Source organism: Fukomys damarensis, unplaced genomic scaffold, assembly GCF_012274545.1.
Source record: "Fukomys damarensis isolate Sample0158 unplaced genomic scaffold, DMR_v1.0_HiC HiC_scaffold_28, whole genome shotgun sequence".
Classification (NCBI taxonomy): domain Eukaryota; kingdom Metazoa; phylum Chordata; class Mammalia; order Rodentia; family Bathyergidae; genus Fukomys; species Fukomys damarensis.
This window is the reverse complement of record NW_022900940.1, coordinates 15,769,498-15,788,105: the sequence shown is the minus strand read 5'-3', so window position 1 is coordinate 15,788,105 and position 18,608 is coordinate 15,769,498. Positions and strand designations below refer to the sequence as shown.

Genomic DNA, 18,608 nt, shown 5'->3' with positions numbered 1-18,608 from the left:
TATGTAATACAAAGTTCAGTGTTAAATGTAATACTCCCTCACAGCAATTATATAATACAAGATAGTATCTGAACTTTATCTACAAAATCTATCTTACTATTTTGTCTATATTATGTCTTGATTTTATTTGCTTCTACCTTGATATTTTAGGCATTTCTCTATGCAGTTTCCAGCACTCTCAAAGCATGACTCAAAACAAAACAAACAAAACAAAAACAAAGAAATAAAAACAGTCATCCAACATGATTAACTATTTCTTTGGGGACCCATTAAGTCAATTGTTAATACATTCTATAAATCATATCATGCCCTGAGGCCAGAGTTAAGATTTTTCCCCTAAAGTTTCTAAGTGAATTATACTCGACTTTTTCCCCCTGGGAACATAGTATGTGGGCCACAGTAGTGAATGAGACAGACAGAGTCTCCAGAATCTAGGGGAGAAGAAAAGAACCAAAGCAAACAAGAAATTATATTACCATGTGATAAGAGCTATGGGTGAAGACACTAGACACATGAGGCCAAGTCAACACATCAAGGGGAGGGTGCGAATCCAGAAATGATGTTTAAGGTGCCACGTTTCAATGATTAGCAGCTATCCATTTAACAACTTTGATAATATACGAATCAAAGAGAAGAATGCAGGTGGCCCAGGACTTCAGTGAATTTTGAAATTATGATTAGTGATGATGGAGCGAATTAAAAAACATGAGGTTTACAAATTCTGGCTCTCTTCTTCCCAGTAGCCAAGTACAGATATCAGCCATAGTGGGAAACGGCACATGTCTGAATACACAGGTACTCTGATAGTCAATCACTCAAAACCTTACCTTCAAGATTTGTGACACCCTTCCTCATAAAACGGACCTCTGCTTCATTTGCCTTGCTAATGTGTTGGCTTTTCTAGCTACTTAACTGTACTCCTCAATAGTAATTGTATCGGATAAAACTCATTTTTATTATGACGTTTGCAGTACATATTCACATTTCTTGTGTGCAGTTGATACGTGCACATGACACATCTTAATCCTTTCATCCCCTTTCCTTTTCCTCTCTCCACCCCCCTCTATCTCTTGCTCTCCTTCCCACTTGAGAAAGGTCTGTCTCCCTATTTCCTATTAGCTGTCTTTTATTTATTTATATTTTCCTGTATAGAGAAACCAAGTGATATTTAAACTGTGCAGCAGATTTATTTCACTCTACATTACAGTCTCAAGGCATACTCATTGTCCTGCAAATGACTCAACTGTGTCCTTTCTGGCAGAGTAGTACTCCGTTGTGGGTAAATACCACACTTTCTTTATCTATCCATCCACTGAGGAACACATAGGCTGCTTCCAAGATTTAGTTATTATGAATTATGCTGCTATGAACATGGGGATGCCTATATCACTGTAACAAAAATTCTCATAAGCAAAATTGAAGGTTTTACTTATATTATGTATATATATGCATATATATTACATTCATGCTTGGGAACTGTTTTATATATATAGAAATACATAATATATGTAGGTATACTATAAATGCTATATCCCATGCTTTCACATTGGGAAGCTTATATATTCATTATTAAGATTTCTAAGTGTGAGAATTTTGTCTCAATTGCAAATTCTGCTCAAAGGAAAATAGCTGGCCAAAACTTTGAACTCAGTACTTCCAATTTGAGCTGAATAAACAAACATAAAAGAATTCTCTTTAGGTGCTATTAAATAGCACTGTCTTTCCCCAAGTAATTTAACATTTGAAACACTACTTGCCTAATTACATTCTACATCCTGGATAATTTGTTCTGGCCAAGTCATCAAGACTTTCAGAGTCATAACTATTACTATTCTTCAAATCAAAGTAGCACTGTGAATGAACTTACATAACTCTAGATAATTCTTCCTATCTGAGGGAGTAGCTGAGAGAAAAATAAATCCACAAGGAAACACATAGAGTCACATTTTCTCAGGTTTCCACATAAAAGGTGAAATCCACCTCCTTATCTATTTGGCAGAAATAAAATGCCAATTTAATACACATTTCATTTTCTTCATCTCTTCTACTAGTAAGTACTTAAGAGACTTCAGCTTCAGGCTTCTGAAACCTTTTCCAAAAACAACATGTTATAAGTGAAGACTTACAGAAGTACTTCCCAGAACTTGGGGATGCAGGAGTAGGACAGAATAATTATCTCTCTGAAGAGAACCCTGCAAGTCACAGATTTTTAAAGGGGGTCAATTTGATGATTGCAGTTGCTTCCTACCTGCCTCTTTGGAAATCTGTGTGAAGGATTCCACACCTTTCTCTCCATAACTTCCTTCGGATGCAAGAGTAGACACATAATTCCAGCCTAGGGCCTTTACAATGTCTACCATGGCCTGGGCTTGGAAGGAATCAGGAGGGACCACACGAGAGAAGAAGTCATAGCGCCGATCATCACTGAGCTCAGGTGCCGTTGAAGCGTAACTAATCTGGGGGATCTGCAAAGACAAGAAAGCAGCACATGAGCGCACACCTTCAGGATGGGAGAGACTCACTCATACTCCTGATAAGTTACTCAGTTACACTGCTGGAGCAGCAATGCGATGTGCCTTTTGCCAAATTACTATCATGTAATTTTAGGTCACTTAAAAGAAACCATTCACTTCCTTGCAGTATGTAAGTCTTGAATTTTGTGTGTTACCTTTTTACTATCTCCTCTAGGAAGGAGAATGAAGCTAGCATATAGACTACAAGGTCAAAGTCGTGGTTGGTTAGGAGAAATGCTTGATAACCAGTCTGTCAAATACTGTATATTATGCTACAAAACATAATATCCTAATGAGTATATACAGAGATTGATTTAGTTTATACAGCTTGTGATTATTCATGGATATCAGCCATTTCGCACTGATTCCTGATGACTTGCAAGGAAGTATCTAAGTAAGCTTCATGCATTATCTAATTTACTCTTCACTTACTCCTGAATGATTTAATTTATAAAGTAGCTCAGCAAAACCCTTAGCACCAAACATAGGCATTTTCTGACCCAAGAATTTACTGTAGCAGTTATTGCAGGTTGCGCAATTTTCCTCCTAACTTCAAAACTCTAAATGTACCCTTTGAAGGAGGTAGAGAGAAAGACAGAGAGAGAGAGAGAGAGAGAGAGAGAGAGAGAGAGAGAGAGAGAGAAAGGGAGAGAGAGAGAGAGAGAGAGAGAGAGAGCAAGGGGTGGGCCCTATGCATTGGCAGCAATATCTGGGTGGCTTCAAGGTCCTTTGATGCTTATCTTTTTCCTTCAGGGAATATCCTGAGTTAATCAACTGTCTGAGGAACTCTAGAGCTTGCATTTGTGGGGTCCCATAGATGCCGGAATAGAAACACATTACCCACATTAGCTTGCATGTCCTTCATTTCTTAGACTCATGTGATATATGGCTGGTGAGTAGTGACCCACTGATTTTAGCTAAAGCAATGACCCATTGATTTTAGGTAAATCAGTCCAGTAGATAGAAAGAGGAGCTGCAAAAAAACGTCTTGGCTGGAGTCTCAAATAACTTCATGCCAGACGTGATGCTACAAGGCTGAGGCGAGAGGATCACAGGTTTGAGCCCAGCCTGGGAAATTTGGTGACTCACTCTCCAAATTTTAAATTAAAAAACAAATGCTGCAGATACAGCTCAGTGATAGAATAGCCCTTAGCTTCACCTCAGTACTTCAAAACTACATAAATTAATAACCCAAAGGAAGCCCCCAAAGTAGCCATGGAGGAAGAAGGACTCTGGCTTGGAGTGTCCCACCAGCACCCCTGCCGAACTCACATCTACAGTGTGCTCCACTCCTCAACACCATTCTTTCTCTTACCTCTAGCAAGTGGTGAACTAAAATGAGTACAATTAACACGTGCCTAAGAAAACCAAGTCTGACGAAGTTCTGCGTACAGACACTCCCAGCAACTATCCATGCTTTGCCCTCATGGCTCATCAGATTTATAAAGCCCTGTGCTGATATTTTCTCAGTCTGTGTCCCACATTTTGTCTGGTTTGGCCCAAATATGTCAAAGCTAAAGTCAAACTGAAAATTTACTGGGTATTAACGTATTTGCATTTTTCGTGTGTGGGTTGCCTAGAATGTACTTGTTTGCCACTGTTTAACTCTGGCTTCTCCTTTTGTAAAGTCCAGTTCACCGCCAACCTTCGCAGGCCAGCAGTGGAGCTGTCCACTGGGCCCTGACACGAGGTGACTCACGCTTGGCCACCTGCACGCACCATCCTTCTGCACCACCCACGTCGCATTTCTGCCCTATGCTCACTAGAGGGCAGGCTATGTGTCCTTGACTCAAAGTCAAACCCAGGGTAAGGAAGCCTGAAGCTCTCCTGAGGGGTCTTTCCCCACGCATCTCAATTACAAGAGCAGTAAGGTGTAGCACAAGTAGACTGGGATCTGTTACTGATAAGGTCTCAGCTCGAAGCCTGACATTTCTGTTTTACTGCTGTTTCCTTTGGCGAAGTGATTTCGTCTCAATGAACTGGTTGCACCATCAGTACAAAGTGGTTCAGAAAGTCAGGGCTAACAACCGTGTGCTGTTTAGCGTGAGAAAAGAATGGAGTTTAATGCATGGGAGGAACAATAACCAAAACAGAGCACAGAGATGTTTTCCCCTTCCTTACGTTCCTCATTCCTCACAGTGGACTCCCCAAGTTCTCTGCAACAGTTTTGCTAAACGTTTTCCTCCTTGTCCTAAAGGAAGGAAGTCGTTTAAATATTATGAGCACTACTCCTTTTGAAATAATAGCTTCAATTGATTTCATCCTTTACATCAGTCCTATTCTGAAAGCTTTATACGCACTCCATGATTTCATCATCAGCAAGTACTCTAGGTTCTGTACTACACGATAATATTTAACACTGTCCTATAATATATGATATGATACCATTATTAACTTGCTTACAAGGGAATAAATTGAAAATTAGAAGCAGAATATGACCTCACCTCTGGTTACAAAGCTACGAAGCAGAGTCCTACTCAAACCTCAAACTGCCCTATGTAGATATCTGAACTCTTAATCACGATAGTTTATTAAATTGTTACTAAAATATTTTAATAATAAGCATAAATCAAAGAAAATTAGTGAAGTCATGGAGTCCAGGCTGATATCTGTCCAGAGGGCTGACTACATAGTCACTGAAAGTTATTTTGCCAGTCATTTCTTAAACTGTTGTTCAAACATTTTATTTAAACGCCTGAGTGAAGCCCCAGTACCTTAATAGAATGAGTCATTTAGGTGACATTTATAGTTTGGAAGTTTTAAGTTTTACGTAAAGAAAATATCAACTGAATACAAGCTTTAGGCAGAAAGATCAAGGGAAGGAGAGGGACACTTTTACTTACGAGAAATAAAAAGGAAAAGAAGCCAAGCATGTCAATACCTTTCCATCATTTTCAACTTGGGGAAATGTACAAACTTCAGGCTGTTGCACAGGTGCCTTCTTCCCCAAAATCCCTTTCACCTCTGAAAGAGGGCTAATAAAGATATATCCAGTCTTCTATTTGAATTTGCATTTACACAGCTTCTGGACAACATCAGAACTGTGACATACCCCAGCGCAAATGCATTTTCTAAACTGTGCCCCAAACTTTAGTAATAAAATCATGGTGAAACAGACCTTGTTTCTAGTTACCACACACAGTTTGAAAAGTATTACTATCTGTGTTCTACCCCTCCTCCAGTAAATAAGAAATATTTCCTGGTTTAAGCCCATATTTCCCTTTAGGATCATGCACACATCCTGTATTCAACGATATTTATTCCTATACTGTACATATAATAATGCTAGATTAAGGAATGAAAGGCCAAATGGATTTCGTGTCTAAGATAAACATATGACTTAATAAAGATATCCCTCCTAGGTACAGAGAAGACAGGAAGAATTTATGTAACATCTGAAATACAGTGTTGCACATGTATTTAGCTATGAGGCTTCATAGCTACTTGTTTTGAAGCTAATGTATAAATCTACAGTCATTTGTTTTAAGTACTGTGAATTGATCCAAGTGCCTTCAAGTTACATCACCAGCCCCAGAAAGTTTCTCACTAAGTCACCCAGTGGCCTGAAACATGCAGTCCTCCAGCCCTGCTTCCTTTGGTGCTGAGATTGTAAGACTGTATCCCCTGGTCAAGCTTACCTAGGTATGAGTTTGAGGTATGTGTTATAACTGGAACATAACACAGACCAGATGAATTATTAGTCGTCTTTAGAAATTAACCTGTATTCTCTTCTTGATATCTAGCTATGCTTTCTGCCACAAAATCCTGTTTCTCCAGTTTTCTTATGTGAATGAAGAATTAGTGTTTTGATGAAGGCAGTATTTTAAAGTTCTATTGGTTGCAGCATACTCCCTCTTTGTAACTATTCTTTTAAAAATGACCATGGGTGGCATATGTTCAATCTTCCATATAAAACTTAGAATATTTTTTTCAAAATCAAAAAGTTCCATTAAGATTTTTATAAGGATTACATTACAGTTACGTAGAGTTGATACACTCATGTTTTAACTTCCTTCATAGGAAAGTATTTTTATTCATTCCTTTGTTGAGTCTCTTCTCTTACTAAAATCTTATCATTGTCTCCAGGTAGGTTTTGCAGATTGCTTGTTAACTTTATTTTCAAGTAATTATTATTTTCATTGCATTATGTATAAGTATTATTCTCATATTTACTGTTAGAATATAGAAATCTAAAACTTTTTGCATATCTAGTTTTTGCCTTGTACTGTTAAAAAATGGAAACAAAGTCTTTGTAAATACAGATGAGTGGAGGGGTTGAAAGGAGGGCAAGGGAATGGGGGAAAATAAGAATCAAATACATATGTAAAGGTACCAATTTCCAATGATGAATATAATATTTTATTTATTTATTTATTTTTGGTACCGGGGATTTAACTCAGGTCCTTGTGCTTGCAAGGCAAGCCCCAGAACCATTGAGCTAAATCCCCAGCCCTGAATGTAATATATTATATACCTAAAATGTACCAATGAAATTAATTTTTTAAAATGTTATTTCTTTTAATAGTTTTAGTTTATTTTTGTGGGATTTTTAAAGTAATCAATTCATTGCATAATGATTCATTTAGGTTTTTTTCTCCAAGTTTTGTTTTTCATTAGTGTATGTTCACAGTAGAAGTGATTATAGTTCTTGTGCAGAGTTTGTACACACATATAACACATTTTAATTCTTTTTGTATTCCTTTCTCCTTCTCTCCCTCCTTACTTCCTCTTTTAGTTCACTCCCTTTTACAAAAGATCTTTGTATTTCCTATTATCCATCTTTTATTTTACCTTTTAATGATATTTTGGGTTTCTGCTATAAGACAAACCATGCAATATTTAAGCTTCTGTCTGATTTATTTCACTTAACATTATGGTGTCAAGGTACATCGATTGTCCTACAATTGACCTATCTTTCCTTCTTGATGGCAGAGTAGTACTCCATTATGTATAAACATCAGCTAGAATCTTCACAAAAACAAAAAAGTAGTGGAAAAATTGCTTTCCCTTTTGTGATTTCTCAACTTTAAGCATTTAAAAAACAATTGGAGCTTATTCTCTTATCTTGAAAAAATGTATATTCAAGTAAAGAATTAAGCTTATTCAAATTTTTATTTATTTATTTATTTTTCTCATTGAGTTTATTGGTACATTTTAGGTATACAGTACAGTTACATTCATCATTGGGGTCTTCTTGTACCTTTACATGATAGTTATGGTTCTCATTTTTTCCCCTTATTACTGCCCTCCCTTCATCCCCTCCTCTCTTCCCTATTTATAAACACTTTTTTTCCATTTTTTCATTTTCTCATTTTTTTCCTTTTCCCTTATTTCCTTTCCCCTACCCTTCCCACTTCCCCTACATCTTTATCCCTTTTCTTCCTATTTCAAATTGGCAATTATACCATTAGGATCTTTTATACCATTATAGTTTTTCACACCAGAGAAACTATTCGGTATTTATACGTGTTTCTTATTTATTTCACTAAGGAGTATATCCTCAATATATATCCATTTTCCTATGAATGGCTCTAATTTCTCATTCTTTATAGCTGAGTTGTATTCCATTTTATAGAAAAACCACATCTTCTTTATCCAGTCTCCAACTGATGGGCAAATGGGCTGTTTCCAAGTTTTAGCTATTACAAGCTGTGCTGCTATAAACATAGGTGCACATATATCACTGTGATATGATTCTTTTAATTCTTTTGGAAAGATACCAAGCAGAGGAATGGCTGGGTAAAATGGAACCTCTAATCCCAGCTCTCTGAGGTATCTCCATATTGATTTCCATAGTGGTTGCACCAGTCTGCACTCCCACCAACAATGGAGAAGGGTGCCTTTCTCCCCACAGCCCCACCAACATTTATTACTGTTTGATTTCTTGATAGCAGCCATTCTTTGTGGGGTGAGGTGGAATCTCAGTGTTGTTTTCATCTGCATCTCTTGAATGACCAGTGATGTGGAACATTTTTTCATCTATTTCTTTGCTGCTTTTACTTCTTTAAGAAATGTTCATTTCAGATGGCCGTTTTTGAATTGTGTCTTTATATTGGGGGGAGGCTGATTTTTTGAGTTCTACAAAGCCACTGTGATAAAAACAGCATGGTACTGGCAAAGAAAAACACCCAAGGATCAGTGGAATAGATTGGAAAATACACAAACAACTCCATATATACTCAGCTACCTCATCTTTGACAAAGGAGCCAACCATCCTCACTGCCTCTTTAATAAATGGTGTTAGAAAAACTGGATTTCAACCTGCCAAAGATTAAAACCAGACCTTTACCTTTCCCCATGCACTAAACTAAAATCCAAGTGGATTAAAGATCTAAATATCAAAAAAGAGTCACTAAATTTCTGGGAAGATAAGTTAGGCAGAACTCTTGAAGACACTGGCATAGGAAAAGACTTTATGAACAGATGCTCAGTAGCACAGGAACCAGCAGAAAGAATCAACAACTGGGATCTCACCTTATTAGAAAGTTTCTGCACTGCAAAAGAAACCATCAACAGAACTAAAAGACAGCCTACAATGTGGGAAAAAAATTTTACCAGCTGCTCCTCAGTCAAAGGACTCTTATCTAGAATATACAAAATTTATTTTTAACTAAACAATCTTAGCTTAAAATCAATGTATTTCTTTAGATTTAGAGACTTTTATACATGAAAAAGGACTCCTAGATTATTTGAACCAAAGTCTTTCTCTATATATCCTCAAGTTACAACTAGCATGATATACAAAAACTAGGGTTATGACTGGAATTTTAGTTTTAACTTACCACTGAAATCTTGAATTGTGACCCAAATGCTGGTTAGTTGTGCTTCCAGATGGTCTCATACAGATTTACCCCTTAATGAGTTCTGGAGGGTATGTTACAACACCTTTTCCTCTGTGTGGTTAATTGAGAAATCCTGGGCCAACATCTCTCTAAATACACTGAGATCAGTCTGTATACAGGAGACAGACTTGGAAGGCTGTGTAGAGGAGCCCAGGCCTTCAATTGACCAACTTGAGTTACAACCAGCCCTTGGTACAACCAGTCCTCATGTACAAATTGAGTTCATAAGTCAATGGCCCACCATATATGAATGTGTCACTCTTTTCAACAATATTCTGATGACACTTGCTCAATGCCTGTGTTGTCCCCTATCACCATGTTTCCTGAAAGCACTTCCTTTATCCTTCTGTCACTGTAGATCACTTTTCTTTTCCTGGAAACACAGAAGGGTTCTTCAGAAAAGTGAGGCAAGTCTCTTCTATGCACAACAGCAAAACAAATCTAATCATATAAATTATCACTTAGCTTCTTCCCATGTGAGAGACATCATACTTAGTACTAAATTGAATAATGCTTATTTTACTTTTCTCAACAAAACATCAGTATAATTCCCTTTTTTTTCTGATTTTACCAATGAGGATATGGAACAGAAAGATTAGAAACCATGGCTACATGTAAGTAGCAAATTAAATCACCTGAAGTCCACCTCTAAAGTTCTGTTCCCAAATCCTGGATTAGAATTCCTCTTGAAGAGAACACTACATCTTCTGTTCTGTTCTATTGATCCTCAAGTCTGTTTTTTATTGGTACCATGCTATTTTTTTATCACTGTACTTTGTAGCGGATCTTCAAATTGCAGAATATGATGCCCCTTGTTGCTCAGAATTCCTTTTTCTATTGTAGATCACTTCTGGTTCCAGACAAATTTTAGGATTATTTTCTCTAGTTATATGAGAAATGCTATTGATTTTTTTTTTTTTTGTACTGGGGATCAAACTCAGGAACCTGTGCTTTTGAGGCAGGTGCAGTGCCACTGAGCAAAATCCCCAGTCCCCGCTATTAATATTTTGATTGGGATTGTTTTCCATCTGTGCAACAGTTTTGAAAATGTGACCATTTTCACTTTGCTGCCTATTCAAGAAGAGAGGATATCTTTCCATTTTCTGATATCTTTTTCAATCTCCTTTTCCTGGGTATTATAATATTGAATTTAAAGGCCTTTCACTTCCTTTGTGAGGCTGATTCCTAAGTATTAAACTTTTCTTGACGCTTTTGTGAAAGGTGTTTTCTCCCCATTTTCTCTGTTAGTGAGCGCCTAGGTAAATGAATTTATCTTGAAATAAACATTTTAAGTGAAATAAATCACACCCAAGTTTAGATATCACATTGTTTCTCTTGTGTGAGAAAGACACAGGCTAAATAAGGAGCAAAATGGAGGATAGATATTGGAGTCAGGAATATCTTGTTTAAATGAGAAGGGGATCAAGGGAGGGGACAGGGAGAAGGGAAGGAGAAGAAAGGGGATTACAAAGAAAAAGTGGAGAGCAAAAATGGAAACAAAGCTTTTTAAATAGGAAGGGGAAGAAAAGTTGAAGGGAGGGCAAGAGAATGGTAAAAAAAAAAAAAAAGAAGAATTAAGATATATTATGTATAGGTATAAATTCCCCATGGTAAATGTGATCATTATGTGTGAGAAACATGCACTAATAAAAAAACTTGAAAGGAGAATATTACATTAGTTATAAACCAGCACATCTTACAGTTTCATTTATTTTCTTTGCACTACACTCTTCCTGCATTGTCTGGCATCATTAAGCATTTTTCTCTCCTCAATCGAAATAATTTACTAACATATTATTTCAGGTATACAAGGCACATTCAATCTTACAACATCTTATCCTCTCCCATGAGGAAGATCAGCACCTGAGAAATTTGTCAGCAGTAATTTAAGAAGGACCTCTCTGTACACCCTCACCAATATTTTGTATCAGTTGTCTTTTTTAATAACATTTATCCTAATAGGAATGAGGTGACATTTTATTGTGCATTTGATTTACCCCTTCCGTTTATTAATGTGTAAATCTTCTCAAATGCCTGTTGGTGACTTGTATGTCTTATTTAAAGAAATATGTTGTAAGGTCCTTTGCCCATTTTTTTAATTGGACTTTAACTTGGTACTACCAATGTTTAATTTCTTTAAATATATTTGTGCATTAACTCCCTATCCAGATATGCTCTTTTCAAATATTTTCTCTAATGCAACAGGTTATCTGTTCACTTTGTTGATTGTTTCCTTTGCTGTGCAGACATTTTCCAGTTTGATGTCCCCTTCTTCATATACTTTTTTTTCTTTTAATTTCTTTGGTTTGGTTTAGTTTTTTTTTAAAGAAAAACATTTATTGATACATTTTACATATACATAGTGATAACATTCATCATATGAAATCTGTACCTGTACATGATATATTACTTCTTATTTTTGTTTTTCTTGTTTGCTTGCTTTTTTTTTTCTTTTTAAATCTGAACTTTTGGTGGTACATCACAAAATCAATTATTGCCATGACCAATGTCAGGAGATTTTCCTTCTCTATATCTCTGCTTAACATATCTCTTGATTGTCTATATTATCAAAGTAAATATCTACACAAGTTTTTACGCTCATTATTATGTTTTCTCACAGAGAAGCTTCCTCCTCTCTAGCAAACAAATTATTCTCTGGTTTTTCTTTTAATCAGTACTTTCTGGGACATGATAAATTATTTTGCGTCTATAACTCTACATAACTTTAGGCACTAATTGAACAAAAGTTGTAATTATTACATTGACACTTCTGGTCAATATGCAACTTGAAAGGTGTGTGATGCTGCTCTGGCCTTGATGTTGTCATCTTTCTAATATTACTGGAACACTAATTCTTTCTTTCTAGCACCATGAATGTGTTTAATATTGTATACAACAGTGGTCTTCAACCTTTCTGACACCAGGTACTGGCTTCGTGCAAAACAATTTTTTCACAGATGTGATGGTTTTAGAATTAGATTCTCATAAGGAGTTTTGCTACCTAGGTCCCTCACAGGTGCAGTTCACAATAGAGTTTCTGCTTCTCTGGAATCTGATGCTGCCCCTGATCTGACCAGAAGCAGAGTGCAGGCAGTAATGTGAGGGAGGGGAAGTGGCTGTAAATACACAGAAAGCTTTGTTTGCTCACTTTCAGGTCATCTTCTAACAGGCCACAGACAGGAACTGGCCCAGGCTGGTTGCTGGGTACTTCTAGTATAGAGTAAATAGGACAAAATATCCAGCTCTAGGTAGCATTCTTTCCCTTTCATTATATTAAGAAGGGGACATCAAACCGGAAAACTTCTGCTTAGCAAAGGAAACAATCAACAAGGGAAAGAATGCTATTTAAAAATCAAATATCTTAGAACTTCATCATATGCTTTAAGAAGCTGACAATATGTGAACAACAGAAATGCAGAAAAAAGAGGAAATCCTGGCCAGATTTCACAGTGTTAATTCTCTTCAGTAAGTCTATACTTAAGAATGCATGCCTTTAATTTCATTATAGTTCAAATATTGATCAGATTTTTCAGTTGCTTGGCATCCACAAATTAAAGGAGAAAGGGTTTCTTTTGGTTCCCAGTTCCACAGGGTTCAATCTGCAGTGGGTCTTATCCAAAGCAGGAATGGCATGGCGAAGGGCCTGATGGAGAAAAGCTGCTTACTTCATCATGATTGGGAGGCACAGCATAGAGAAACAGTCAGAGAAGAATGGATACAGCACCCAAGGTCATGTCCCATGATCCATTTCTTCCAGTGAGACCCCACCTCCTACTGGATCCTTCAGCTGTGAACTCATCAGTGGTTTAGTGGTAAGGTTGGTATCCTTACAATGCAATCACCTCTCTGGGAGTCTCTTAATCCAGTGAAGTTGATAATCAAAACTAACTGGCATAGGTCTGAACAGGAAGATTATTCCCACTGTGTAAGAAACACAAAATACATCTCAAGAAATTGTTTCTTTTTGCCATGCTTATGATGATTGCTTTCACTAAGTTTCATAAATTTTCCCATCACTTCTCATTTTCATAAGTACTTGATTATGTGTGTGAGTCTCTTAATCCAGTGAAGTTGATAATCAAAACTAACTGGCATAGGTCTGAACAGGAAGATTATTCCCACTGTGTAAGAAACACAAAATACATCTCAAGAAATTGTTTCTTTTTGCCATGCTTATGATGATTGCTTTCACTAAGTTTCATAAATTTTCCCATCACTTCTCATTTTCATAAGTACTTGATTATGTGTGTGTGAGTAAAGAAATTATTAAAGAAATCCTGGTCTGAAACAGGATTTTCAATCTTTAAACATCTGCCAAAGTGCCTAGTATTGCTTCCCACCATGTACACAAAGTTAATGAATACTACCATAAATCCATGCTACCTCATTTGTTATATAATTAACAGTTTCAATTTATTATACTTTTTGCTTTAATAAATTCATACATGAAAGCGTTTTTCTGTCTACTAGTATGCCCATAAAATAACTATGAATACATTTACATTAGAAATAGAATATATAATTAATAGTATTCATTGTATCTTTTACATACAAACATATTTTCTTATGATTATATCTGTTACTTGATAGCTTCTAGGTTCTAAGTGGAAAGAGAAAGGACTTCTATATTGTTGACTATACTCTGTCACTTAGATTTCATAATCAGACATTTTCATATTTTTTTAGATTAAATGTTTAAAGTCTTCTCTGAGCTCCTTTTTAAATATCACAGACTGGGACTTCTTTTTTACTCAGTAGTCAAAAATAGTCAATGTTTTAAGGATAAATAGAAAGCTTTCATGTCATTGTCATTTTTATATTTAATTATAGCCACAAAACAGAAATTGCGAAAATTAAAGCACTAAATAGAGATGCTGTTGGATGGCTTATAAAAGTCACCTTATATAAAATACATTTCCATTTAAAAAAAGTTCAGTCATCTCTGGTGGTTCATCTTCAAGTTGCTGAGTATGTTAATTATCAATCTGAACACAATGACAATAATTTGACTTGGATTAAATGACATATACTTATTTCCACACAAACAGTCACAATGCCTCCTATTGAAGTTCAAGTGAAGAGTAGACTTCATGTGGATTTTTTTGTATACCATAGATTATATATCTCCTTTCTCACTTATATGGGATTGACAAGTTAGTTTATAGCCTTCTATTGAGCAAAATTATATCATAGAACTTGGGCAGCCCATCTGACAGCTCTGGGAGGATTGATGGTCATCACCAAAGACCTTCCAAAGATCGCCAAGAGATTTAGGAGTTTCTTAGGACTCGCTGTGTGGTCAAATGATCAATCTACAAAACTGCGAATTAGAAACTGCTTGCCAGGCCCCATGTGGCATTCGCACTCCTTCTACAGAGTGGTAGGCGGTAATGGAGGCACTGTTACTGCCGAGCAGCTGGCGTCTGCATACCCATAATCTTCCATGCTTTTCCTGCTCGCTCCAGTTAGGAGCAAGGATGATTTCACTTATCCAAGTAGTTGGAAATATGCCTCCCTTCACCAAATCTCTTTCTCAAAGAAAATCTCCTCTGTTCCTCCAGTTATGTCTGCCTTAACAGAAAGAATTTGACAATGAGGACAAGAAGTAAAAACAGACTCAAAAAAATCAAGTTTTGAGACAGAGCAGCACTTGCATTTCAGAATTGTCATTCAAAATTTATGTTGAAATTAGGGGAAAAATGAGAACCAAGACCTATCATGTAAAGGTACGAGATCCAAATAATGAATATAACTGTACTATATACCTAAAATGTACCAATAAACTCAATGACAGAAAAAAAAGAAATCAAGTTTTATGATCACTTTTAAACAATGAAAAAGGAAAGGGAGTAGAAACAACAATAAAGCCCATCCCTTTTCAATCAGATATAACACATCCCAGGCTTTAAGTATTTATTTATTTATTTGTGGTAGCAGGGATCGAACTTGGGACCTTGCGCTTGCAAGGCAGGCAGTGAAACCACTGAGCTAAATCCCAGGCCCTAAGCTTTTCTTATTTTTAACATTAAAATTTTAAATAGCCCAACTCTGTTTGCTCCTAATTTAATCTTTAAAATATTTATACAAATGTATGCTTCTAAGAATCTCTCGAAATATAAGCAAAACACAGTCAGGGGAAAATCAGCTTGAAAATAATTAAAATGGACAAGTAAATAACATATTATACACACTTTTATAAACACTTTAGAGACATCAATATTCATATCTCACCAATACAAGTCATTGGGAGGCTTGACTTATTTCCACGAACTGAAAACATCATCAAACATTAAATGATATCCAGTTAGTGGCACACAGTAATCACTAGGAGGTGCTCTAGGCCCTCTCCTAAATTGACCACATTTGCCCTAGAATGCAATGAGTTTATAGGAAGGACTACTGATGAGTTCTTCTGGGATGGTAGTTTTCTTTGGCCACAAGCAGCACAATTCCAATTAATTATCTGTATAATCATCTGTTTATTATTCTCTCCTTTCCTCAAGAGTACTTAACCTCATGGAGGGCAAGGACCTCATTCATTATCATTTCACCACTGGAAAGCACTCTACTGGGAATAGTTGGAACAGGATCAGTATTTGTTCAATGAATGAATAAGCTAGTAAATATATGAATGGAATAATCTCCTAAGAACCCATTGGTATGTCTCCCTACTACATGGTTGGTGTGGCCAGAGAGTTTCCTACCACTTCAGCGTGACCCTGCCTGAGTAGGTCTTTTGTAGCCAGCCCCAGGCAGCCAGCAAAACACTTTTTCTTATCCTTTTTCTTGGCACACTATTTCTGCGATTTCCTTACTCCTCACTGGAACAGAGGATAAGGAAAGCTGACATTTGAGTGGAAACGCAAATATAAGGGAATTAAAGGAGCGCTCTCTCTCTTAGTGCTCTGCGTTGACTCCTACAGGCACCGTAAAGCACAGCACTTCAGAGTCCATTCCATCTCCACTCCTCCCTCTGGGATTTCTTATTACAAACAGGTTTACCTGCTGCTTCCTTCCCTGCTCCCCCCTCAGGAAGTAGGTTGTCGGACAGAGAGGGATCCTGGGCCCTGTTTCTAACTAAATAAACGTTCTTTATGTTAACTTTGCTACTATTAAGTCAAGATGGAAACAAAAACGGATAGATAAGTGACACATTAAATAGAATTAGAAAAAATAGATCATTTCTGATAGAAAATTGAGTAAGATTATGTGATGCATTTTTACATTTCAATTGTTGAGGAGGTTGAGATCTTCTAAATTTAATTTCATTCCATCATCACTCATAGTCACCTGTTACTAGGCAAAGGGATATCCTAAGTTTGGAAAAATATCCACTTAGGTACCATCTTACTGTTAACATCCGTTAAAATAACTGAAAACCTTTGTCCAGATATGCTCTTGATCACATTACTAAAATGCATTAAAGTTATGTTTTATAAATCCAGATTGTCAATTCTACTCCCCACACACTTTTCTTACACCACAGAATATTTACATCAATGAAGGAGCAGTTCTATTTATCAAAAAATTGAAATATCTGAATTTTGTTTCTCGATAGCTTAATCTTCCTTTCCCAAGGGCAGTACCCATGGCAAGGTCAGTCATCTGGGCAACATCTTATTTCTGGAAAGGTGAATGAGGTCTCTTTGTTCCTGAAGAAGAATTTGCACGACAAGAAAAAGTGGTACAGAATGTACTAACACTTGTTCCAGAGGGCAGTTTCCACAAAACTTGTAAAAGGCAATTTTTGGAAATATCATGTGCAATTAAGATAATGCTTCCGCGTACCTGTAGAGATAGTAATGAACTCCCAGTATGGCATTATTAAGTTCACAGTTAGCAGTAATTTCACTCTTACTTCTTATTAAGCTTTATTGATATGGATCCTCCAAAAAATGAAAATGGTTGAATGACCCTTTTCGGCTCATTCTCTGAAGCATCATTCCCTTCAATTTATAATGACAACCTCTGTAGATACCATCTCTGCTCATATTAGCATGATTGGACAGCAATTCTGGTTTTTAGTTTTCTGTATTCATTCCCAATTACTGAGGAATGACTAAAACCTTCAAATTAATTTAAAACTTGCATACAACTTTTTTCATGATAGAGATATTGTCTGTTATTAGAACATTTTCCCCATTGTCTTTCATTTCTTTAATTGTGTAACAACAAACATCCTCAATATTCTCTGAGTGGTACATAATTATTTTCCTGAGAGCTAAATAGTTTTGCATGTAGATTACAAGTCAAATTTATCACCGCATGCGTTTAAAAGATTGTTAGTTGTTATTGTTTGTATAATTGCTTTATTAAATTTTTATATGGACTACACATTAGGATGTGAAGAAAATATATATATATATATAGAATCTTTTATAACAACCTGTAACAGGTACAGATGTTATCTTCATAGTCACTCTTTTGCCCATTCACCATAACCTGCCCTGAGGAAGTCCTCTCCCCACGCCAGCCCTAGCTTAGATAGAGATGATTGTATTCATCGTCCAGATGTTACCACAGGAGACACACACTAGCCAATCAGAAAACAGAATTCCTTTAGGCAGAAAATTCATTCGAGAGCGGTCATGTGGCCTGACCCAGATGCATATGAATTAGTACGAGGCAATATCAAGGTCCGATCAGTATGCATACATGAAACTGTATTATTGAAATGTCCAAGAGAAGAAATGATACAAGGCTATGATTATGAATAAATATGATAATGAAGGTGAGTTTTGCTTTGCCAGGGGAAAATGAAGAATTCTAGTGGGACAGTTAACCTTGATTGCCAGTTTGACTGTATTAAGAGACACCAATGCAGGTGAATAACCGTGAGGCTGCTGAATGCATCAATGGCTCTACCAATTGATGAAATCATTCATAGTTGAGTGGGCTGTAACATTTTAGGGCGTGCCTGCAGGAAATGCACCGCTGAGGTGTAACTTTGAAGAATATAATTTTTCTAGGATTTGCTGTTGCTCGCTGGCCACCACGGGTGAGCAGCTTTCCTTTACCGTGGCTTCCCACCATGACGTTTCTTACAGCAAACTGACCATGGATTAAAACCTCCGAAATTATGAAATCTGAAATCAAAGTAAGCCTTTCTTCCTTCAAGTTGTATATACCAGATACTTTGTCCTAGCAATAGAAAAATGGCTAAAGCATTTGGGTATCCTTGCCTGACTTAAAGTTGGCCAACTTTATGCACAGAGCTAGAGACAAAATGTTAGAACTTGTCTTTTTTTTTTTT

General features: G+C 36.5%; 1 protein-coding gene across 3 annotated transcripts in view; it reads right to left on the bottom strand.

Moving 5' to 3' along the window:
- The window catches only part of Grm7 (glutamate metabotropic receptor 7), an 865,940-nt gene that overhangs the window by 571,944 nt on the left and 275,388 nt on the right, over positions 1-18,608 (bottom strand). For all 3 annotated transcript variants that reach the window (XM_010640462.3, XM_033756960.1, XM_010640455.3), the window contains exon 2: positions 2,249-2,465. In XM_010640462.3, coding sequence (XP_010638764.1) covers positions 2,249-2,465 — 217 coding nt within the window. The remainder of the gene's footprint in view (positions 1-2,248; positions 2,466-18,608) is intronic.